At 40.2% G+C, this 21,658-nt stretch overlaps 1 protein-coding gene across 2 annotated transcripts in view; it reads right to left on the bottom strand.

Moving 5' to 3' along the window:
- Positions 1-3,019: 3,019 nt before the first annotated feature.
- LOC310984968 (disks large homolog 4-like) overlaps positions 3,020-21,658 on the bottom strand; it is a 114,311-nt gene continuing 95,672 nt past the window's right edge. The window contains exons 15-24 of one of the 2 annotated variants that reach the window (XM_083970348.1): positions 19,189-19,371; positions 15,811-15,874; positions 13,932-13,947; positions 11,698-11,739; positions 11,266-11,316; positions 10,540-10,641; positions 9,570-9,742; positions 9,332-9,441; positions 8,276-8,367; positions 3,020-7,324 (exon numbers count right to left, since the gene is read on the bottom strand). In XM_083970348.1, coding sequence (XP_083826474.1) covers positions 7,218-7,324; positions 8,276-8,367; positions 9,332-9,441; positions 9,570-9,742; positions 10,540-10,641; positions 11,266-11,316; positions 11,698-11,739; positions 13,932-13,947; positions 15,811-15,874; positions 19,189-19,371 — 940 coding nt within the window. In that variant the 3' untranslated portion in view covers positions 3,020-7,217. The remainder of the gene's footprint in view (positions 7,325-8,275; positions 8,368-9,331; positions 9,442-9,569; positions 9,743-10,539; positions 10,642-11,265; positions 11,317-11,697; positions 11,740-13,931; positions 13,948-15,810; positions 15,875-19,188; positions 19,372-21,658) is intronic. The other variant, XM_083970349.1, reaches the window with a different exon arrangement.

Raw genomic sequence — 21,658 nt, 5'->3', positions numbered from 1 at the left:
GGCTTCCTTCTCTCGTCCTCCCTGCGTCAGGTAAAATACTTCCCTCTTCGTCTCTCTGCTACTTTATATGACGACTCTGGGGTCCAAAGTCCAAAGTCTGTCTGTGGCTTAAAGTCCTCGTGTGAAGCTCAGAGGAGGTTGTGCTTTCACTGATTTACTGCGTGGTCATCTACAAGGTGCCATTCAGGAATCACAAGACTCTCAGCTCGAGGATTTGAAGCTCAGTGTAGAGTTTATGAAGTGTGCGTCCCTGGTGTGTATCAGGTCTGACACGTCTCTGCTGCTGCTGCCTGGCTGCAGGCCAGAGCCCGGACAGAGGGCTCTTTTAGAGTCAGGACCGCACCTCTGCTTTCCCCTCACTCCTCTACTCTACTACTGTGGTGATTTTCCACTGATGGCCAAAGGGAAAGTGGAGATTCCTGCCAACACAGTGAGCCCATTGGTCAGTGAGTCAGTGCTCTGGCTGCTGGAGAGCAGAGACTGAGGGAGGCTGTTTACCTGCTCTCCTTACCAGCTTCGCCCTCGTCCATGAGTCGTTGAGGCTGAAAATGTCTTGAACAGATTAAGGAAGATGGTGAAATCTCAAACACCAGGCTGAATCAAACACCTCGTCCTCAAAATAAGGTTCCTAAATAAAGTTAAGTGAGGTGTTAAAGTGGTTCAAATACATGTGGTGGATGAAGAAGATACCAATATCACCATGAAAAAATGACAAATAAAAGTGCATTTAAAATGATGCTTCAGTAAAAACATACAAATATAAGCATGTGGCCTACTTGAAGCTCCAACAGTAAACGTATTCAACTAAACTGTAAACAACTGTGACAAGCTGTGTTGGGCACCACTGGTTTGGTTTGAGACCTCTGCCATCGCCGGTGTCAAACAACGTGCATCGGATTTCAGGACGGTTGATTGTGGTCATTAAAATATTTCTGCAAGCATTTGGTGAAACACAGGAAGGCAGCCTCATAATAAAATCTAATTGCTCTGAAAGTTCCTCTATAAAAATGATCCAACATGTGAGATAAGACTTAATAAAGCTTTAAATCGCTATTGAAAATAAAAGAAAATGTTTTTTAAACTTGATTGAAGTGTTAAACGGTGAACTGAACTGAATTTGAATAATTAGTTCAAAGTCGTCTCATGATTTTTGAAACTGTAGTTACTGAACTTGAGAAAACAAGTTCAACCAGCTGATTATGTATAATTAGTATTACGTTGAATGTTGTGTTATGATCAGACCATTTTGCTCTTCATTTACATTTTCTCAGTTGTTATGTAAAAAAGCGAACTCACAAATTCAACACATGCATTACAAACAGACAAGTTTCTATGAACAGTGTTTTTGTTTTTTCAAACTACAAGAAGAATATTCTTTTACGTTAGCATTAACATACTGATGTTTCTCTAAAAACTTTAAATTTAAGGAGTTAAGTGAACTCTCAGCTTGGCAGAGATCAAGCAAATCATCGTCAGACTTTATGTCAAAATGAACACGTTATAAATTAACTTGAAATTTAGACTTTAATTTAATTTATACTATGAGTCAAGATGAGTTGCTTTGAGCTTACATCCCTGTCTGACAGAGAGCAAACTGACATCAGGTGAAAATGCAGAGTTAAGTGAAACCTCTACAGTTGCCAGTGCAGGGCAGTAAATCTGACTGCAGAATGGCACTTGTAGTTGGTTGAGGAGTCAGATTATATTTATTCTGCTGCTACATTCACAGAGTGACGGGGTGAGGCTGACATGGAGGTGACAGCCACACTGAGGTGTCAGGATGCTGCTATTTTCCCCTCCTGCTGCGCTCAGTGCAGGAGCAGTCAGCACCAAACATCGTCTGCTGTGGACACTGTAAATCTGACGACCACGGAAATGTGAATTTTACAATAACATGAAAATGCATGCATGTCTCTTCAAAGAACAACACTGAGCTTGAGGTGTTTAACATTTCACAAGATGAGTGTAGAGACCATAAAACAATAATATTCTAACTGCTGGCTCCCTTCCCTCTTTGGTTTGTTCTGTAATTTATATCCCTGTTTATTCTAACTGTAGTTTACAGCAGGATATTACCTGCGATTTGAACTCAAGGACCTGATGAACTCAAAGATTGTGATAACGTGAACCTTGGATGGGTTATGGATGGGAATATAAAAATAAAGCTCAAGTCTTAATTGTCTTGAAATGTGTCTATTTGGCTTTTATTTCTTTATATTACGGATTAGCACTTTGTTCTTATTCAATCACTAATGTTAAATCTGTGCTTAACATTATGTTAACTTTTGTACTTTTGTACTTACAGATCCTTGATTTTACAATTATTTCCTGATAATTTCTAAAAACCTTCTATCCAATTTGGTATAAATCATATGGAAAATAAAGAAATGCTGAATTAGTTAACCTCTAAATAACTGGTCCTTATATAATGATAATAATAATAAGTACAAATGGAGAGAGTTTAGAGTAGGTCAGATAAACAGAAATATGTGATATTAGTCAAGCAAGCGTGTAATGTCAGTCAACATACAGGACTAATTCTCTTTCCCATAATAAACATGTACTGAATGAATTGTGTTTAAAGTCAGTGACAGATTAATTAGCAGCAAATCATGTGTGATGGGAAATTAAAGAGACTGAAAGTCATTGTCAACAAAACAGACTCTGCTCAAGTGTGACGGACACGGACAAAGGCCAAGGTGGAAAATGATTAATACATGAGCAAATACATGTTTTGTGTTTTTAGGTGGGTCGAGAGTAAAACAAACTCAGCTTTATAAAAGCGACTGATGGGAAAACGTCTTCAGCCTTTGTGTTGTTCCAGTAAGGTTCAATCCATGAGGAAACTTTATGAACTTTTATCCGGTAAAGCCATCATGGATTTGTGAGATGTGGGCATGTAAACAGAGGAGTCCGGGTGGCAGTTTGTGCAGCCTCATTGTGAAACATTGTATAACATGATGAACGTGCAGTAAAACATTCAGATAAAACAAAACAAAAACATCTCCAGTCATCGGTCGAGGGATTTCAGTAAATCTCAATAAAGACTTTTATTTATTTATTTTTTTGTACCAAAATAGGCAGTTGGAGCAGGGATAAATATTATAATATGTTAGATATAGATCCATCTCTGTAATAGATTCTTTGCATCAGTGCTTTACTCTAACAGACAGTGGCATGGTCCCCTGGCTCAAAACACACAGCCAGAGTCACACAGAGCGTCCGGTTCTGTCAGCCGACACACACACACACACACTACTCACTGATCTACTGATTCATACAGAGGAGTAATAGTCGGACAGAAGTTTAGTGTAGTAGTAGCTGGACATTCTGTGAGGAGATATTAAAGCTTTCGAAAAAACACGTGGTCAAAACTATTTATTTATTTATTTATTTAATCATTTGGGTCTAAGAGCTACTCTGCTGACAGAACAGCGTCTCTGTATGTCTCTGGTCTCCAGTCAGCTTGGAGGAGTCGCCTCGGGGGGTTGAGGAGGGTGGACAATGGGAAGTGGTTGGCTGACAAGGTCCATACAGGTTGGTGGTGGGGTTGGTGGGGAAGGGGAGTGGGCTGTGTCACCAAAAGCATCTTGGGGATTTCAAATGTTACACCGGACAGCAGAGATTATTGTCATTTGTGTTCACGTTCAGCCCCATTTGTGACTCAACATGCTCTCTTTGCTCTGGTTTTGGTCCTTGGGAGGAATCTGGATGTTTAGCTGCTAACGCTCCGCTCTGCTGTGTCTGCTGCCTATATACTGTCTGGTGTTGAGCAGATAGTGTGCAGTGGGTTTAGTTGAAAGCAATTGATGAGAATAGTAACAGTAAATCAAGACAGAAAAACTTGCAGACGACTAAATCCTGACTAAAACCTAAAGCCGTGTTGAGCTGAGAACAGCTACAGATGATAATTCTCTGTAAGTTCATCATAATGAGCAGTTGCCACATTATTATTCACATTGTTTTGCGACTCTCCACTATTCCTCTTCATTAACTGGGGTCTACGTTAAAGATGCCGTGTAGAGTTTTCTTGTAAACAAACAAAAGTTATGTTTACATTCACTGTCGACCAGCAGTACAGCATGAAACCAAAGGCACCATGCATGATTCAAACAAAACAGGTGCTCACTGGTAAAATACAAAAACGAAAACATTGTTCTATATAACTTTAAAACAGCTGCAAATGATAAAATAAAAGCTGTTTTAAACCGCATCCAACATAGTGAGGACTTTTAAAAAATATATATATTTAGTCATCACTGTGAGTAAAGTTTCATATATCATGTCATGTCACTTGTGAAGTGAGTTAGCGGAAAACCAACCACCACGAGAAGCATCAGCGGGAACCAGAGTGAAAGGCTGCATGTTGTAGCACCTGTAAAGTGGGAAACTGCCTCAAAACAAAACACTCACTGCAATTTTTGAGTTTGTGATTAAAACTTCTACATGGTATCTTTAAGTCACCGGTGATGATTGGTGCAGAATTACAGTAAATGGTAGTTTATCCCCACATGCAAACATGTCATTTTTTTGATGATGGGTGACATTTAGGTTACTAATCCCCCAAATGTTGTGGTCTGACCAAACCACAGAGTAAAATACAGAGTCCTGTGGTCACAAATGGAGCGAGTTTCAGGCGTCTTGTTATAAGTGCTGGGACTGAAGGCTCAAATAAACCCAGCATGAAAGCAAAACCTGCAGAGCTGATACCGTAATGTCTTTGACTACTCAACAATAGCATGACAAACAGCAAATGAGATAACTGCAAAAACATTTCACACCCTCCCCTCAAAAAAAGAAAGAAAGAAAAAAGTTTAGAAGTCTCCTGGTGTCTTCAACACATTCAAACCAGCATAATGAATCAGTGAATGAGCTGAAGGAGAAGTCCATCAGCAGCAGAAACACTGGGACGGTTGGTTTATATATATATCCGCTCTGTCGCTAAGATGCTTTTAAGGAAACCAGCCCTCGTTAGTGCAACTACGGTTAAGAAGGTATAAGCTAGAACGATGATGCTGATTATGATCGTGATGATGATGAAGATGATGATACACTGTTGCTCGACTGGTGTCTCACTGTGAGTGTGTAGGTGGAGAGGAGGAGAGACATGAAGGCATGAGACAGAGAGAGGAAGAGGAGGAGGAGGAGGGAGGAAAGACAGAGAGGGGATAAAGACTTGAGCGTTACAAACCCAAGTTTCTCAAACTGACGACCTGAACCTGTATTTATCAAACAGCTGAAAGTCAAGAGTTGATGAAATAATAAAAGTTAAAATCACAAATCACTCACGTTTATTCCTTTACTCTTGCATACTAATTGATTTAAATACTTGTTAATGCAGTTGTCGTGATGTGCATGCATTCAATTTGACCATTTACTAGGATTTACACCCTTTTTCTTCATCTTTAATGGTATTTATCAACAAGAACCAATCAATTTCTTCTCACCAGTTTGGCTCTAAACCCCACTCAGTATCCATTTTTTGTTTTTGTCTTTGTTTTATTTATTTGCTTCTATCTGATTTGATTATTGATTGTAAAGCACCACAAAATATACTGTATGAACAGACTTTGCCTGTGGATAATCAAGTATTAATAGAATGAAAAAATAAAAATATCACTGAGTGAAATATAAGTTATTTTCAATGACACTGAAGAAACAGCAGTTGTGTTAATCCTTGTCACTGATTGGCTATTTCTGCTCCGAACATTTATGTGTTTAATCATGTGATCACTGCTTTAAAACACCCTGCAGCCGTTTTACCTTCAAATCACAGCTTCAAACGCCTCTTATATTCCCTGTACAGTACGCACCCTGAAAGCCTGTTTCTTACACTATGTGACTTTATAGAAGTACAATCTCCCACAAGAAGCAGGTAACGCCTCCCAGCAGCACATCACACACCACAAACTATACGATTCCTTCATCTAGAAAAAAGGAGATAGCCCTGTATTCACAGTACAGACATCAGGGCAGTAGCTAAGAGACTCGCTCCCGGCATCTACATTCATTGGGCTCAGATATTTTCAGTCGTCAGATCAGTTGCTGGTTTGTGTAAAGATGAGTTTGTGTTTGTTACCTAAGACTTTTTCTTCTGTGCATGAGCTGTTAGCTGCTTCCAGTGTCTAACACACCATGGTCCTGTAATGTGCACATGTAGCTGCAGAAAAAAGTGACATAGTCTTGTTTTTAAAGCTTAATCCTCTGCTTTTTAAAAGGTAATTACAAATTCCTTTTAGGTTTTTTTTAGTTGATAAACATAGGCTCAGGTCTCCAGCTGATGTTCTCAGTTTCTTTTTGGCTCTCCAAAAACAAACTAGACACAGATTTCTCTATGCTTTGTTAATTTGAAGCACTTGAATTTAGTTTCTATTCAGGCTGATTCTTATTTTGCCAATATCAACAAGTGTCTCAATCATATTAATCCTAAATTACATCTGATATATATATATTTTTTTCTTGCTACATCTCTAATTGTTCTACAGTTTCAATTCGACCCTTAAAACCAAAATGTTGGGGCACATTATAAAGTTTGCACCTCATATCTAAAGTCTGTAGATAGTCTGGAGGTGGGGGAGTTGAGATATGAGCGAAAGACAGAAAAAGACAAGAAAGAGAGAGACGGGAGCGATGCCATGAGGGAGGACAGACAGACGGACGGACAGATAGACAGATAGACAGACAGACGGGGAGGGAGATCAAGATTTTGTCCCAAAAACATGCTCTTAAAGCTACAGCGTGCAAAAGTCTGCCTCTTGGTGACAATATTATCATTACAAACCCATACATGAATGCATTACCCTTCGTTAATATGAAAACAACAACGACAACGACAATAAGAACAACAATAATGAAATCAAATCAGATAATGGTACATGTCGCCTTGATTTGAACCACCTCCTTAAACATTAAGGAACTGAGCTGTAGGAAGATCCACCGATAGGCTGCTGGACAGACATGAGCTCCTCCCTCTTCAGGAAGTAGCAGTCCCAGATAGTCCCAGCCTCGTCCCGTTTTATGTGCTTGTGTACATGTGTGTGTGTGTGTTTGTGTGTGTCTGTGGTGATGTGGTGCGTATAAGAGAAAGAGAGAGAGAGAGCGGAAGCAGGCTGATAATAGAAAATCAGAGAAGTAGGAAGTATTGAAAGAGTGACGTGTGTATCTGTGTGTCTCTGTGTGTGTGTTGTGTGATCTTGTATGTGTGTGTGTTTGTTTATTCAGAGTCGCTCCTTGGTTGGTATCCAGATGTACGGACCAGACTGCTCCTCTATGATCTGCTTCACCTGCGAGTACACCTCCTCTAGAGACGAGCCCTGGACGATACCTGCACACAGACAGACAGATAACCATTATTGCTATAATATAATATAGTTGTTGTTTTCTTTGTTTATTATTATCATCATTTAATATGAACTATGTCTATATATGTATATATATATTTTTTAACTATAGTCTTAAAACCCATTTTTACTCTCTGGCTTTCAACTCCGCATGAGACTCTGCTGTTGTTTTAGTGTTTTATGGTTTGCTTTTATTTATTGTTTTATTGTTTCTAATTGCTTTTAAAAACAATGAAACAACTGTTCTACTGTCTGTTTTATTTATTTTATTGTATCTAAATGTTTTATGTCTCTATGTACAGCACTTTGTGTTCAACTACAGTTGTTTAGTGCTATATAAATAAAGTTGAGTTGAGTATATGTATATTTTTTTCATTATATATAACAACTTGCAACTGCCTAATGACACCCAATCTGTGTATAACCCAATGTATAAGAGAGAGGGAGAGACAGCACTTCATCAGCACACGCACGCACGCACGCACGCACGCACGCACGCACGCACGCACACACACACGCATAGGGTATATAAATGTATATATACTTGTATTTTATTTGTATATATTTGATTCTGTGAGTTGTATTTGTTTCATTGATTCTTGATGCTTTGGAAACATAGTTCTCGTAACATTCAGGCCAATAAAGCAAATTTGAATTGAATTGACAGAGAGAGAGATAAAACTATAAATAAATTATTACAAGGTCCCTTCACTCCACAACATGGGTCCTATAATAATCCACGAAAAAACAAACTACAATGAAAATGAAAAGTGACCTTTAAAGGTCGTCATCAGTTTTTATGTGCTTTACGTACACTGTCTGTGCGGCTTCTATGTGGGGAAATGCAGAGTCAGGATTGTTCCCAACAGGAGTTAACCCTGCGGTGGCTGCAACAGTATGTGGCGCTGGTTTTCCGAGAACGTGCAATAACTCACCAGTGAAGTACTCTGTGAACTCCTGCTCCAGTTTGACCGCTCTGTCGTAAGTCTTCCTCGCCTGCTCCTCGGTGAAACGCTTGTTCATCTCTCTGCAGACACACACGAGAGTGGGACATGAGAAGTGACAGTGTAACAGTACAAAGGTACACAACGTGATTCTTCCACGGTTACGAGCTGAGCTCCCAGAGACCTCGGGCTGACCTTCAGCAGCGCTCACATGGTGCGATGGTATTTGTAACAGTGGAGCTGCACCAACACCGAGTGGTGAGCGAATACAGAGCAAACAGAGCTGTGTTAACAAATATTCTATAAATAAAACAAACACATGGTATAACTGCAGGATTTACAGATGAACTACTCTGCTTTTTTTTGCCTGCACCCACCTTCACATCTGGCACAAGCATACACGTAATTACATTTTTAAAATCTATATTTATATCTTTCTTTTTTTTTAAAGATAAACCCCAGTGGAAGACTTTGTATTGTTTTCAATATGAGTGTTTTCCATCTGTCTATCTTGTGAATGCCATTTCTTCTTAGTTGTCTCTACCCATCTATCTATCCATGTATCTATCTATCTATCTATCTATCTATCTATCTATCTATCTATCTATCTATCTATCTATCTATCTATCTATCTATCTATCTATCTATCTATCTATCTATCTATCTATCTGTGTATCAATGTACAGTATCTATCTATCTATCTATCTATCTATCTATCTATCTATCTATCTATCTATCTATCTATCTATCTATCTATCTATCTATCTATCCATCCATCCATCCATCCATCCATCCATCCATCCATCCATCCATCCATCCATCCATCCATCCATCCATCCATCCATCCATCCATCCATCCATCCATCCATTACATATCCAGCCACTGTAGTAATGTCAATATGTTTGTAAGATTTCTTATGATGATAATGATGATGACGATGTGTGTGTGTGTGTGTGTGTGTGTGTGTGTGTGTGTGTGTGTGTGTGTGTGTGTTTGTGTGTGAAAATAAATAAAACCAATCAATCAATGTTCTCATTGTCACTCACAGGATGTTGTCGACGTTGCGTGGGCTAATGAAGACAGCGATGGGATGGAGGCCGGCCATCTGGAGACGCTTTATCGCATTCCCTGATACATCCAGTATACAATGTTTACCCTGGTAGAGAGACATAGAGCCAGACAGAGAATTAGACGACTGTGTATTCTGTCCTCCATCGATCCCTTCATCCCGTTTCCTCTGTCCTCTCTCCTCGTATTCTCTCTCTCTCTCTCTCAGTCTCTCACCTTTTCAGCGACCTCTTTGACAGACTGTATGCTGGTTCCATACAGGTGGTTGTTGTACTGTCCGGCCTCGATGAATTTATGCTCCTGGATCTCTTGCTCCATGAGCTCTCTGGAGGACATGAAGTGGTAATCTCTGCCGTCCACCTCGTAGTCTCGCCGCGGCCGCGTTGTGTCTGTGGATCAGAGGTTTCACACAGACCAGAGTATAAATATTGATTATATGAGCTCACCTCTGTCAGTGTTTATATGGCACTTTATTGCCACCTTACTGCATTACTAATTTTGAATTTTGTGATGTGTTTCTTTAAGTGTTAGGCTGTGTGCACATGTATAAACTAAATATATTTTCTCAAGAAAACAGTCATGAAAATAATAAAAAAGATACATGTAACTTTATCTCAGAATTACTTACGAATAAGAGCATATAAGTGTATATATAGATAATGTAAAGATGGGATGTTCAAGCTCCATGTTCACTGCCAAAAAAGACGTTTCTCAGGTTTTTAAATTTGAAATAAAATAGTATCTATAGCCTGGATTTATTCATTTCAATCCTTGATTTGACCTTCAACTTTTACTTGACATTTCTTCTCGAGCCACATTTTACAGTTTTCATTTTAAACCTGTCTGTCAAACGACGTCATCTCATCAAAGTGGGAATCGTAACAGTTAATTAAACCGTAGCAGGTATCTCTGTCAGTCATATTTTCTGCACATTTCTGTTATAAGTTAAAACTGAAAGAAGCTAAACATCAACTTTAAGTGAGGTCATAAAAATGTGCTGAGATGTATGAAACAAAACGCTCACATCACCGCAGGCTGAAGTGTCAGCAGCGCTCATTCCAGCATCATAAACAGCATTTTATAGATTTCATAATGTCACAGAGAAGGTCACATGTGCCTCAAATGCAAAGTGTCAGTGTGTCTTAGAGGTCAGCGTTTCAATTTATCACACGGTTCAGGAACTCACGTGGGACGCAGGAGCCAAACTTATCAGGGAACTCAGAGATGAGGTCATCGTTGATCCGATCTTTCATTGGCCCGAGCACAATGACTGGCCGCGTGTAATTAACTACGAAAATGAGAGAGAAAACCACAGTGTCGTAAACATGTTGCAACTCTTACTCCCCACTTTTCTATGTAAGTAGCTTTAAAGGGATAGTTCAACATTTTGGCAAATTGGCCCATTGCCATAATCCCTATAGTCATAGCAGTAGGTCCGTTACCTTTATTTGTCGGTGCAAGCTATTTTTAGAACGGCGGAGCAGAGCCGCAAGCTGCTCAGAGCTACGCTACGGAGGATAATGGGATTTCTTGGTTTCCCTCATCAAACTCTATCTGGTGACGTTCTGTTATTATTTCATAGCTGGTGAATGTGCAGGTCACAACTTGTCCACCAGAGCGTTTTGGAGTTGTTGGATTGTGTATTTGATGAGTTTGATGAGGGAAACCAAGAAATCCCATTAGCCTCCGTAGCGTAGCTCTGAGCAGCTTGTGGCTGCGCTCGGCCGTTCTAAAAATAGCTTGCACCGACAAATAAAGGTAACGAACCTACTGCTATGACTATAGGGATTATGGCAATGGGCCAATTTGCCAAAATGTTGAACTATCCCTTTAAAACTATGCTAATTATATTCAAACATTGATGACAACATAAAAGTATTACATTAAAGCTGAATATATTAGAGTTACTGACCTTCCTGCTGCATCACAGGCTGGTAGGTGAGGAGGGTCTCCTCCTGGCCAGCTGATTGGACAAACAGAGATGATGGACACATTTAGAGTCACAGTGGATGAGACAACTGACATCAAAACACACCTCCACCCTTTTTTTTACTTTTGACTTCTTCACCAGCTCTGGAGAAGCAGAGAAAGCTAGCTTGCACACACACCAACACACACACACTCACACCAACACTCACATGCACATGAAAACACAAGAATCAACACAAGTCAACACACAAATACACATGTGCATGTGTGTATGACACTCCCACAAGGACACACAGAGAAAAACGCACACACACACCAAATCAAAGTAAAAAAAAAACAAAATAAAGAAGTGTAGAAAGTGAGAGAGAGAGACAGAGAGAGGAAAAGAAAGAAAGACAGGAGGGTCTAGACTTACAGGAACTACTCTCACTATCGCTGGTGCCAGAGGTTACCAGCTCTGGAAGGACAAGACAGGTCAGAGTCAGCAACACACACACACATACAAACACACATATACAGACAAACAGACAGATAAACACACATCCATTCTTTCTCACACACATTAAAACGTATAAAACACACACACACACACACACACACACACACACACGCTGTCAGCAGCACAGTATCATTTCATCCATTTATACATTATGCATTGTATGTACAGTATTGTGCGATCCAACCCGCGACCTGTGAGACATGGCTGAAAGTATGTGGACACCTGAACATGACCCTCAGTAAGAAAACACATTTGTCCAATGCATCCTGGATCCTACGACATCCCATAATACACAACAATACAATACCATCTTATATTAGTTAGACTTCCCTGCCTCCTACTGTACATGCCCACTTCAGTCCACCCTGCACCTGCAGAGTGTGATGCAGGATTTTACAACAAGTCTCAAGTCCAAGCTGCGTTAACCTGACTCACAGTACGTGCTTCTTCCTAACAGCGTCAAATCAATCGCTAAAAACCGTCGTTAAATGCGTCATAGTCTGAACTTTCCACTGCATCAACAGAGAAGAAGTCTGAATCTGACTTATGAATCAATAAGTGGATAAGGTACTTGATTTTGATAATATGCTATGTTACACTCAGATATAAATAGGTGTTTACAAATAAAAAAACCTATAATGAACATTTAAAATAGAAAAGACTTCTATAAAGTAGTGAAATGTGTTGAAATTAGTAAATTAGCTCTATCATATGATGCCACAATCTTGCTGTAACACTGTTGTTGGGCTGCCCTGAGGTAAGATTGTGAATTTTAAAATGTGGTGTCGCTGTTTTTAGTTAAAGGAAAGTCTCATGATTTTACCAATCCTGCAATAAAGCAACACTGAAGCGCCCACTGAGACAGATTTTGTTTGCTCTCATCGTTCTCCTTATTCATAAAGGCCACAAAGACCCCTCCCTCCCTCCCTCCCTCCCTCCCTCCCCTCTTTGTTCTGTGCTAACACACATTCATCAGTTTATGAGGCAACACAGACGTAACTCTGTGGGGGAATTACCGCTACTAAAAACACTATAAAAGTGAAATGTAGTCATTTGATTTTTTTCTAACTCAAAGCCTCAGATGCAGTTAAGTTTGTAATTTTTGACTTTCTCCTCCAGCTTCTTGTGAAAAATTGGAAACACTTTTGGTTTCTGCCTGATTTACAGCTACAGGTGGACTACTCTGGACAGTGACAGTGTCTATTTATACCTAGCACTATACGTGAACTTCCAACTCTTACCTCTTTTACCAAAGCTCTTAAGGCATGACTATTACAAAATCAGACCTGTGATCATGAAGTCTAGAAGTGTATGTTCGCCTGATTGGCTGATTGTATGGGGCACCACTCTGTATTCTTTTTTTCTTTTTTCCTTCCTTTTCTGTATTGTGTATACATATACATATGTATCTCAATTTCATACAATGGTGTGTACATAATACATTTATGTATACAAACTTTCTGCAATATTGGACACACATCTGCATGTGCAATCGTGTGCTATGGGATAGTGCAATTTAAGTCGATCCTGCACTTTACTGGGGCATCGTGCAATCAAATTCAATTCAATCTTGCACTTATGCACTCGTCACTTTAGCAAACAGCACTTTAGCACATAGCACTTTAACTAGCACTGTAGCACCTTATAACTTCTCAGTAATCTTTTGGTCCCCTTACCCACTCTTTTAACCGTCTTTGGTCAGTTAACTGGTGGTTTATGTATGTCGTTCATATATGTTTCGTGTAAAATGTCAAGGTGTTTTATTGTCCTAGTCCTGCCTCTTGTACTTTTTATCGTCATTGTTTTTTATGTCTAACATCAACCTGCCAATGGGACTGGGGATGGAAATTAGCCACTTGGCTATAATCCCACATATTTATATGTCAATGTCCATTAATATGTACTGTTCCCATTTAAAAAAAAAAAAAAAAAATCTGAAAATCTGAAATCTATTTCTCCCCTCCCCCATCATGTTCCTCTCTCTCCCTCCATCCAGGACCAGGACTGAGGTTATAGGAGGAACTTAGAGGATGGATGGATGGATGGATGTGAAGAGAGGGGATAAGGGAGAAGGTGAAGTGGACGCTGCACAGTGGAGCTGGAGGCACATATGATGACCAGCAGGTGTCACTAATGGAGAGAAGACCTACCTTTATCTTCCTGGTCCTGCAGAGAGAGAGAGAGAGAGAGAGGGAGGGAGTGAGAGAAAGAAAGAGGACATCAATCATTATACTCAAGAGGATCATATCTGTCATCAGCAGAATCCCTGTATGAAAACTCATGAGTTCTCTGTTCCTCTCACACACACACACGGTGACATGTGATCATTTTTAATTATCAGCTCTTCACCACACACAGTTGCTGATTCACACGGCGCGAGGGAAACACAGAGGGAGCCGACGACACTGTGATATCAATAGCCGGTGTGTCAGCGCTCGGCGTCACACGGTGTGAAGTGCGACAGCTGGAAAGCCACGTCATCGTCCGTGAACTCGTAGAGAGAAGAACTTAGATCACAAACACCATTTTTTTTAAAGGAGAAAATCTAATTTGTAACTCACACTGTTCCTGGAAACAAGCGGAGCAGCTGTGACTGGCAATAGCAGATTTTTAGTCAGGAGTTCTTTGTTTCTTTGTTTTATGCAAACAAATGCTTCTGGGCGTTTGCTGAATTGATCGACTGCAGGGTTTAATCTGAGGACGTCTCTGTTGAAGCTGCATCTCTTGTGTTTAGAATACGTTTTCAGCTGTTTTCACCTCTCTGCTCTTAATTAAACATTCAGCTGCTTTTAGACCTGTGCTGCTGCTCTGTCCTGCTATTTTCCTGTTTAGGTTGACGCTTTATTTTTGGTGTTTTAGTTTTAATGGTTTTTATAAAGCACTTTCAATTACCATGGGCTCATAATAAAGTTTTGTCATTTCTAAATTTTCATGCCTTTCTTTTCCTCCATGATCACTGGAGGTCAATAAAGTTGTGCCAAAAATCCCCACTCTGCGATTACCCTGTGCATGAAATATTCAATACATATGAAATATGCAAGAATGCAAATATCTTGTTTTTGGCATAACCAAACAAACATAATGTCACTTCCGCTATCACCTCTTTTAAATATTGGATTAAAGATGAATTTTTGATGAATAATAATCTTTTAATTAGTTGTTGTAAGACGATTTAAGTATGAGGAATAACACAGCGAATCATAGCTAAGTTTGTCTTTCCTCTGCGAAATGCACAACTAACATCAAACCTCCTGCAGCTGTTTTCACATCATCTCAACACATCCTCATTGAATTTTCATCTGAGAAACTGAACGGCACTGAAACGTTGTTATAATAGGATTCAGATAGAGTTCATGTTTATCTCATTTAAAGTGGTCTGACAGTTTGATTTGAGGTAAAACCTTGTTTGCCCTGAGGGACGGTTTATATGTGGAGACTATATATTTGTTTCATTTCCTGTTTTATATTGAAGTAGACTTCATTGTGTATCTCCTAATCCCCTCTTTCTATTCTTAACAACATGATTTTCTTTATAAAACACCTTTTTTCCCCCCATCAACACCATTCGCTTGTTGTCAGTTATTGCCAGAGAGCAACACACAGTGCAGCACTTTTATGACTCTGCTACATTTACCTTAAAAAGCTGTAATGTGAAAATCCAAAGTCCCATTAACACAAATAGTTAATCCTTTTCTTCTCAGTAAAAACCTTTAATCCTAATGTTATGGTTGAATAACTTGAGTTGTTATTGTCTTGTTATTCCTTGTGACTTGGCTGCTCAGCATGGACTCATAGAAACAGAACCAGTTGATGAAGTTGGTGTTTTTTCCTAAACTCCCAGCAGGTTGTTGGGAGTTATTCTGCTCATCCTGGATTTTATGTTCCCCTAACTTGAATAGAAAAATGAGACGGACGTTGGAACAAACTGCTGCTTTTTACAAATAGAATAAGAAGTAGACAGCAGTGTCTGTGTAATTAACCCCAAACTATTAGCGCCCTCAAAGGTTTATATGACAAGTTGCTACTCACCGATCTGTCCTGAGACCTTGTCACTCTGACGATCTTTAACCTCGACCTCTCCTTCTTCTCTGCCCTGTAGGAAGAAAAATATATCAAAAACATCATTTAATGTTCATGTAATATTCAGACATCACATCATCTTTGAGTGGTTTACGCTGATGCTGCATTAAAGGGATAGTTCAGCATTTTGGTAAATTGGCCCATTGCCAGATTCCCTATAGTTTTAGCAGTAGGTTTGTTACCTTTAATTGTCGGTACAAGCTATTTTTAGAACGGAACCGTGAACTGCTCAGAGCTACGTTACGGAGGCTAATGGGATTTCTTGGTTTCCCTCATCAAACTCATCAAATACACACTCCAACAACTCCAAAACGCTCTGGTGGACAAGTTGTGACCTGCACATTCACCACGCTATGAGATAATAGCGGAACTTTGCGAGACAGAGTTGTTTTAGAGGCAAATACAGAGACTGCTTGCTGAAAAACTGCCCCCGACAGGAATGCGCATCAGCGGTTTTGCATGAATTTACCTTGAAAACCAAGAAATCCCATTAGCCTCTGTAGCGTAGCTCTGAGCAGCTCGCGGCTCTGCTCCGCCGTTCTAAAAATAGCTTGCACCAGCAATTAAAGGTAACAAACCTACTGCTAAAACTATAGGGATTATGGCAATGGTTCCAATTTGCCAAAATGTTGAACTATCTCTTTAAGCCTGTAACAGTTATAATTGTCCAGACTGAAATAACAGTGAGTTTGAACTCTGTTTGTGGAGATTTTTTTCCTCTGAAAGATCAAAACTGTAAACACAGACTCATTATGCTGCATTTTAAAACATTTGGCTCAATGAAAACTGTGGGGCTCGTTTCACCTCACATCCCAAAAATCTGATCATTTCTCAGCTAAAAATACACAAACAGAAGTCAAAATATGACACAATGTCTCTCTTTTCAGAAATTCATTTTGTAGCCCAAGATATCTGAATTACTTTAGGATCTATTTTACCCGACTAATTCAGATATCATGTGGTTTGACAGTAAAGAGGAGATGGGATGATCACATCCACTGTTCTGAATGAGCTGTGATTAATTAATAAATGCAAAGGGACAGGAGACGGCGACGAGAGCAAACTACGTCAGCCACGGCAGAGAGGAGACACTCTCCCTCTATGGAGTCTGCTTGCTGCTGCTTTGGAGACATTTTCTGTCCCCGAGGTTTAAATTTAGATTTGTCACTTCCTGTGCAGGACCATTTCCTGCTGCTGATCATGTTCACCGCCTGAATTTCAAATAAGGTGAATCTCCAGTGTCTCAGTGAGGGGACTTGTTTCTTTCTCCAAGTCTGGCTTCATAATTGAGGTCAGATGTGTTTTTGTACAACTGCCTCACGATAATGCAGCTTTAAGGTTCCTAATGTGCGTCAACAGCCAAACAACTGTCACTGAAAACAAACCAGCAGTGTTGTGGAGCACGGCAGAAACGACTGTAATAACTAAAGGAGAAAAAGAAAATGGGGGATTCAGTTTTAATCTCTGATGACAGCTCAGCTCTGAAAGGCTTTACAACCAAACACAAACAATACCATCACTACAGCCTGTTTACACTGCATCAGCAAATAAGTTGTCTCCACTTCTGTAGTTAGTTTAGTCCTGATCTCCATTCTCTCCTCTTACAAAGAACATGATTAAAATATAATTTTAAACTAACAACTTTAGTTACTTATTACAAACACAAAAAACTTGCTTTCACTGGCAGATTTCTCTACTTACTTCAAGTGAAGATTTGTTTGAAACAAGTGAAAATTATATAAAAACAAGTAGATTTTTAGGTGATGAATATTATTTTAAGTGGAAAGAGATTAGTTTTGACCAGAAATGAGACATTTTGACAAGAAATAAGACAGATATTCTTGGAAAGATTTTGAGTTTTTTAAGTGTAGGATAAAAAGGAGCGTAAGAGAGGAGGAGAGGTGGATAGAGAAGAGGGAAGATGGATGGTTAGGAAGAGGAGAGGATGGGGAGTGGGAGGAGAGGTGGCGATGCAAAGAGGAGGAAGAAGGGAGAAGAGGGAGGCGGGAAGGAAAATAAGGAGGAAGAGAGCAGGTGGAGGAGTGTAGGAGAAATTTCCAAGCAAACACTTTGTGGTTATTTTTTACTCAAGATGAAGAAGGAATGAGGAGAAACTGAAGGAGAGGAGACAGAAAGACAAGTGGAGGAGCAGATTAGAGTCAAAGAAAGGGAACATGGAGGCACGGAGGGCAATAAGGAAAGTTGGATGAGAGGAGGGAAAGAAGGTAAAGAGTGGATGGATCAGATTCACTACAGTTGAATAAAGTGCATGCTGTTTAATCTGGTGATTGCATCCTCCTGTGTCCTTTAATACTCCACATCTTCCTCCCTCGGCCGACACAGTAACATCATCCTGCTCTTCTCCTGGAACACATTTATTCTATTACCCTAATGCACCTTACACCTCTGACACCCCGGCCTCTACGCTAACACCTCCGTCTATTAATACCCCACTGTCTATAACCCATCGCATCCATCACTCCTTCACTCACTCCCACTCTCTCACCCCCCTTGCTGCCTCTAATCCCTCCATCCCTCCATCCTGCCTTCCTTTCACCTTCGCTTATTCGTCGTCACGTTAACGCCCTCACGTTCCCTCCCTCCTTCCTTCCATCAACATCTGTCTGTCACCTCTTCCTCCACTTCGGAGCGAGAGAAAGAGGTGAGAGGAAGGAGCTTCTCTCTCTCTCTCTCTTAGCGCCGCATGTTTACAATCAGCAGATTCCACATGATGAGGACGAGGATGATGACGAACCACCGACGTGAAGTGAAACTAATTTGAAACTGGTGTGCTGAAATCATTTATGCTTATGTAAATGTTGCAGTGACATCACAGGGCAGATCAGAGGATTTTAGGAAGAAAAGCACATAACTTTTGTAACTGTTTTATCCTAACTATACGTGACTTGTGCTGTGCATTGTGTTTCGCTTTGAATATTGCTGTGATTTCGACGACATTGCAAATGAGGGTAAAACCTCAATGTCCTTTCGAGAATAAATAAAGGTTTGAAATGAAATAACAGTTGCTCATGTGAACAATATAGAGGTAGAGAATCTGGCATCAGGCTCTGACCTTGTTGCTCCTACACCGAGCTCAGGACAGCTCGGAGCAGGTAACAACAATACTCACATTCCCCCCCTGGGAAAAAAAAACACTGTCGACACTGTACAGGTGGATAACAGGGGGGGGTGCAGGGCTAACTGATTATGAAACACTTTACGCAGAACAGAAGCAGCATGGAAATGAGAATCAATAAAAATCAACCCCGCTATCCATCTATAGCCTCCTCCCTCCCACCGTCATAAAACCCTGAAGTGAACTCTGACCTCCGGCGGCTGGGGATGACCCCGACTTCGGGGCAGTTTGGGGGCGGGGGGCTGAGGTGGCGGGCGGGCCACCACTCCTCCTCGCCAGCGCTGCTCACGTGGAGGATGTCGCCGAAGTGAAACGGCAGGGCCTGATTGGGCATGCTCAGATCTGACGCACTTCCATCGTAGTCGAACAGCGCTCTGCAGAGAGAGAGAGAGAGACACACAAACTTCAGTCTGCTACAGGAGAAGAACTGCAGCGTGGTCTAATAATAATACCTATTATTTTGCATTGTTGTAAATATGGAACCACATTTTTTACCTATTTTTTCTCCAGAATATTTTATAAACTTTCAAGATTTCACCTTGAGAGAGATTTCCCACAACTACAGACAAATTGATGAACACTTCAAAATAAAATCAAGCCACAGAATGAGACAAAGAGACAAACAACAGAGTCTGTTGTAGTAAAGAACTGAGGGATGCTCTCCTGCATTATTACTGTTAATTTATGACCTTGTCACTGTGTGTGTGTGTGTGCATGAATGCAATTGCACACATCTGTCTGTGCGCCTGTTTGTGTGCATTAATGTGTAGCAGTTGTGTCTGTGTGTGTTGTGTTTGAATGGTGATCTGTCTCTGTGGCCACAGAGCTCCAAACCCGTCCAGAGGGAAAAGACCTGGAAAAGTAGGCCAGCAGTGTGTGTGTGTGTGTGTGTGTGTGTGTGTGTGTGTGTGTGTTGTGCGCATGTATGTGTGTGTGTATGCATGTGTGCAAAGGAACTAGAGCTGAAATAACAGGCATCCCCTAAAGTCCCCACTGCCTTCATCAATAAAACAGAACAGAGACAGAGAAGGAAAAGAAACCAAGAGAGAAAATCAGACAGAGGTAGACACACACACACACACACACACACACACACACACACACACACACACACACACCGCAAAAAAAAAAACACCTAAAAAAACCTACAAAGTATGTTTTATTGATGTGAGATTACAGAAGATAAAAAAGCACATTATATTTTTATCTGGTGGTGAAATGTGTCGGGCTCCATTAGGACGAAGTGGACACGAGGTTCACAGGGGACGACGTCATGACCCGAGGGTCGACACTTCAACACTGTGACGGTGTGTGAACAACAGCTGCAGTGGAACAGACTGTGATCAACAGAGCTGATGGACCTCTGGGCCGACGCATCAGCAGGTAGAAACAGGAAAATAATAAATGTTTATTCTAAAAACTCATTTTTTTTATTACAAATTTAAATTGGAAATTTCTTGACTGCCAAGTTTGGTTTAGTTTACACTCACTAAGACCTACAATGCAACTTATCTATCTACTTTTAGCTATTTGTTATCTTTTAAATTGTTTCTTTACTATTTAAACCATTGATCCATAACCTTATCTATAATTGCTTGTATAAAAAGTGCTATACAAATAAAGTCTGATTGTTTATGAGTTTATTACTACACATCAAACTCACTGACAAAACAAATCAATCTAAACAGTTTTTTTCCTCTCAAAGGTGTAAAAATGTGTTAAGTGAGTATGATTTCCAGTCAACAGGTGAACCAGGTCTGCACAGCTTAGTGAGACATTAGGAGCAGCTTATGTTTTATCATCAGAAATGAAAATGTTCAAATATAGTAAAAGGTATCAGAGGGAGAAATGACGCGTGAAAGGTTACAGGATACACTGTAAACATGAAGAGCAGCGTTGTGTTTACATTAGTGGATCCACAGACACACACAGACACAGACACACACACACACACACACACACACACACAGTAAAGGGCAGCTGTCAGGTGTGAGTGTATAAATAACCTTTCCTTTCTTCATAATGTCACTGCTCCACACAGTCACTGCTTAGAGGAGAAAACATCAAAATTCACACGTGAGCTAAATGACTTGAACGATTCTGCAGCCAGCAGGTTACACTGATGGATGTGGTGTGTGTTCGTGCGTATGTGTGTGTGTGGTGTTATCGAGGCCGTACAGTGTGTACGTGTACTGTAAGTCCAAATCAATCACCTGTTCTCAGTATCACACACTTTAAATCAGTTTGAGCCTCTCGAGATCTAATTACGTGAGGTCCGGAGAACACATCCATTGTGTGTGTGTGTGTGTAATAACATGTGGACACATACTGTACCTGTAGACATGTGAAAGCATAAACACTATATCGGTGCTGAGGTCCCACATCCAACACTCTATTATTACTATACTATATATAAATACGTATATAAATAACCTCTGCAGTCATTACTCCACAGAGTTCATGGTTTAAGAAAATATAAAACACAGTAAATACAAATATACATGTTCCCGAAGGACGTTGCAGTGCGCGGGTCATACTGATTGATTATGTGTAGGGTTACTGAGCCTACAGCTATGTAAACGTAGCTCCAAATCAATTACCTGTTCTCTGCATTACAGTGGTTTTAACTCCTGTGTGGGAAACCTTTGAAATCTAATTACT

This window comes from Trachurus trachurus (genome assembly GCF_905171665.1).
Source record: "Trachurus trachurus genome assembly, chromosome: 4".
In the NCBI taxonomy this organism is placed as follows: Eukaryota; Metazoa; Chordata; class Actinopteri; order Carangiformes; family Carangidae; genus Trachurus; species Trachurus trachurus.
This window is presented reverse-complemented; position numbering and strand designations above follow the sequence as displayed.